This window comes from Podarcis pityusensis, assembly GCF_964106645.2.
Source record: "Podarcis pityusensis genome assembly, chromosome: 13".
NCBI lineage: Eukaryota > Metazoa > Chordata > Lepidosauria > Squamata > Lacertidae > Podarcis > Podarcis pityusensis.
In genome coordinates this window covers 29571234-29575490 of record NC_138038.1, presented here as the reverse complement: position 1 = coordinate 29575490, position 4257 = coordinate 29571234, and the positions used below count along the sequence as shown (strand labels likewise).

At 42.2% G+C, this 4257-nt stretch overlaps 1 protein-coding gene across 1 annotated transcript; it reads left to right on the top strand.

Annotated features, from left to right (window-relative positions):
- Positions 1-807: 807 nt before the first annotated feature.
- LOC308461554 (olfactory receptor 13H1-like) lies at positions 808-1731 on the top strand (the record flags this gene model as incomplete). The annotated part of the gene is made up of 1 exon (XM_080978556.1): positions 808-1731. One exon carries the CDS (start codon positions 808-810, stop codon positions 1729-1731), a length of 924 nt encoding a protein of 307 aa, XP_080834682.1.
- Positions 1732-4257: the final 2526 nt, after the last annotated feature.

Below are 4257 nucleotides of genomic sequence, written 5' to 3'. Positions count from 1 at the left end.
TTCCATGGTTGACACTTTTTTACCACCACTTCATTCTCATAAGCTAAAACGCTGTTTAGTGGACAAACCTATCATGCCATTAACCAGTGTATGTTGCAATCTCCAGTCCCATACATTATATGATCATCATGAAATGATATGTTTGCATTGCAATGCATGCCTCGTGTACATAAACTTGCAGTTGGTAGCTGTGCCCTTGTATTGTCTCATGCACTTCATATTTCCTACTGTTTTGAGCTTTGCTGTTTCAGCAAATTAATTTGGACACAGTGTTACATAACATGTAGCATGTGGCATGTAACATGTAGCATGTGAGGTTTCATTAAATGGATCTACTCAGCGAGCATATTGGACAAACTGGTTATGAAGTACATGTTCTTTCCCCCCCAAGTCTCCTTCCCTACAATATCACTGGGTTTTTTGTATATCAGTTATGTGATGCATGTGGTTGTTGTTGTTGTTCTGCCCTATACCCAGGGAAGTCTCAGGGTGGTTCACAGGGTAGTTCACGGAATAAAATCAAAATATAAAGCCACAAAATACGTAATCAAAATAAAAACAACAACAACCCAATCCCCCCAACCCCCCTCCGCTTGATTATCTATTTAGCTATCAGTTCTATAGTTCAGATCCTAAAAATTGTTGATGCAATTTAATGGTATCAATATCTTGGTTCGCAATATTCATATAAATTAGATTTATATATAAGTTAGATTAAATATGGTTAATCATCTAGCTTTCTCAGATATTGAATATCTTTAATATCTTCCTTGATCACTCCAAAAAATCTTTCTGCAGAGCGTATAAATGAATGAGACTGAGATCACTGAATTTGTCCTCATTGGCTTTTCTGGACATCCCAAAACAAAGATAGGATTGGCGGCTGTAATGACCATCATCTACTTAGGAAACATAATCGGAAATGGACTCATTCTGTTTGTAGTCATAGCTGATCCTCGGCTCCATAATCCAATGTACTTCTTCCTTTGTAATCTGTCCATCATTGATATCTGTCTTTGTACATCTTCCGTTCCACAATCTATTGCCAACTGTTTGGTGGACAGACCCGTCATGTCTTTTGCTAAATGTTACATTCAGATGTACACTGGTATATACCTTGGATCAACAGAATGTTTCTTGTTGGCAGTCATGGCTTATGACCGGTATGTTGCCATCTCCAATCCACTCCGTTATATGCTTATCATGAACTGGAAAGTTTGCATTGTTTTGGCTATTGTATCATGGACAATGGCCTTCTTACTTGCTATTGTTCCCTGTCTTGCAAATCCTGCCCACTTCTGTGGACATAATGAGGTGGATCATTTTGCATGTGAACTCACAGCCATCATGAAATTAATTTGTTCTAACATGGCTGTGGGACAACTGTCAATGTACTTCACCAGCACCGGCACAATCCTTTTCCCCTTCTGTTTCATCCTTTTTTCGTATGCACGTATCCTTGTGGCCATTTTGAGAATCCATTCATCTGGAAGCAGACTGAAAGCTTTCTCTACTTGTGGATCTCACCTAGCTGTGGTGCTGGTGTTCTTTGGAAATGCTATAGCACTATACATCAAACCTCAGTCTAAAGACAAACAGGCTAGTGACAAAATTATTTATATCTTTAATGCAGCACTGATACCCATGTTAAACCCTTTAATCTACACACTGAGAAACCAGGATGTGTTAGGAGGGCTCAAAAGGCTGGTGGAGAAGAAACTGCAGTCATAGTGTTGATTGAATCTAGTGTGTTTAGACATTATTTTAAACTGTCATGACACTTATATTTTCAGTTTTCTTTGGGTGAAAGGGAGGGGGTAATGGAGCTGCATTAATATTTTTCTAAACAGAGTGAATAATATTGATAATAATAGAAATAGAAACAAAAAGGTTTCATTTATATAACATATCCACTGTATATACTCAATTACTCAATCCAGTGGTTCTATAAATCAGATCTGTGTGCTATCCTACTACAAGGATTTAATCTGATATATCCTGAGAGTAGAATATATTCAAATAATGAACAAATTCTCTACAGCAAATTAAGCTCTGGGGAGAATGCATAATATGAACCTACGAGGACTTTAAAAAGAAAAATGCATTCCAATACATAGTGATGAGAAAAATGCTTTACCCATGAGGATATCCTCATGGGGAAAGCATTTCTTCTAGCCAATTTTATCTGTGCAAAAGCACTTACAGAACCTGAATTAAGCAGCCCATAGGCAGAGCTTTTTTTCAGCTGGAACTCACCAGACCCCAGTTCCAGCACCTCTCAGGTGGGTACCATTGCCATTGTGTGCTGAGGTCCCCAAAACACCCCTACCCCAATAACTCACACATCACGCATAATTTTTGTTTAAGGTTTTTGGCATAATTTTGGCCACAACTTTATTAAAATACAAATTGTGAGTGGTTGCTTAGGCATTGGTTATGACTATCTGTCCCCCCCGCCTTGGGGGACAGCACTGACTCCCGGATTCCAGCGAAAGCCAGTGTGGAGGAACAAGATCAGGGATAACTGGAGCTGCGACACAGACCCTCAGCTTCTCCCCGCATGCTCCCAGGAGCTTACGCGGCCCGCACCTGATTCCAGGGGTTTGGACGAGAGGATGGTAAGCCCCTGAATTCCTTTAATGGAATTCCCGTGCAGCAGCAGCATTGGAGGGGCAGGCACAGCCAATCCATACCCCTCCACCAACCAATTTAACCAATGCCTAACCGCCAACCTTACAAGTTGTGACGATTTGCTACGCAGTAGGCAAAAACCAATTGGCACACACTAATCAGCCAAAAGGAAAAATTCCTACCAGGCCCCCGGACCAATGCGGACGACCCCATGACAGGCATAGCAAGGTCAAAGCACAAGCCCAATCAAGGGAGGGAGGGCGGGTGATCCGGTGCCCACAGCGAAAGAGAAAGGAACATGCTGTGAGCCTTGTTTAAATAACCTCTGTTCCCACCCCTAAATTGGCAACATCAAATTTACCCCAGTAACACCAACCACCAATCCGATCCAAGCCCCTTCAATCTATCCTGCCTGGCAACCATGGGGTGCTTTGCTGGACCCCATCTGCAACACGTGCTCTCCTTTAAAGAGAACACACTTTCTAGGAGAACAAGGAAGGTGTTCATGCTGAGTTCCGGCACCTCTTTTTCTATTTTTTTTTTAATGGCACTGCCCTTGGGCATGGCTTTATCAATATACCAGCAGTGATTCAATTCAAAACCCAGCAGTCAGAAATCACCTGGATGTACAGGAGAGCAGGCAGAAAGCAGATTCAGTGTCACATTTTGCCAAAGGTGTGGCAGGATCTGATCAACTTCATTGTGATACAAAAAGGCATACCACACTGATCATAATTTATGTGGGATTACATCATTCACAGACACACCCACCCCCTGCCTAGGATATGACAGATTGCGAATTAACTTGCCCAGAGCCTTTTTGGGTATGATGCCCAAAGTATGCACCTGAAACTCCCCTAGGGGTGGGTCCAGGCAGGGGTCAGAAATCCTCTCTGTGGCTCTCTCTCTTTCTGCAGCAATGTCAGGATGCTCCAAGAATAAACTCTGGTTGGAAGCCTCATGGCAACTGTGCTCACTCATCACTGGGATCCTCAAACCTTGGGTGAAACCGTCCAAGATATATTGAGTGGCTTGATGGTTCGCATAAAGTTAGCACAGAGGGTATACAGCCACTAACTTGATAAGTTCTGAAAGACTTACATTGGCTCCAAGTACGTTTCTGAGCACAATTCAAAAGTGTTGACACTGACTTTTAAAGCCCTAAATGGCCTTGGTTCAGTATACCTGAAGGAGCGTCTCCACCCCCATCGTACAGCCTAGACACTGAGATCCAGCTCTGAGAGCCTTCTGGCGGTTCCGTCCCTGCGAGAAGTGAGGTTACAGGAAATAATGCAGAGGGCCTTTGGGTAGTGGTGCCCACCCTGTGGAAAGCCCTGCAATCAGATGTCAAGGAAATACACAACTATCTTACTTTTAAAATACATCTGAAGGCAGCCCTGTTTAGGGAAGTTTTTGATGTTTGATTACAGGTAGGTAGCCATGTTGGTCTGCCGTAGTCGAAACAAAATAAAAAAAATCCCTTCCAGTAGCACCTTAGAGACCAACTAAGTTTGTTATTGGTATGAGCTTTCGTGTACATGTACACTTCTTCAAATTATGAATTCTTCAGATGTATCTGAAGAAGTGTGAATGTACACAAAAGCTCATACCAATAACAATCTTAGT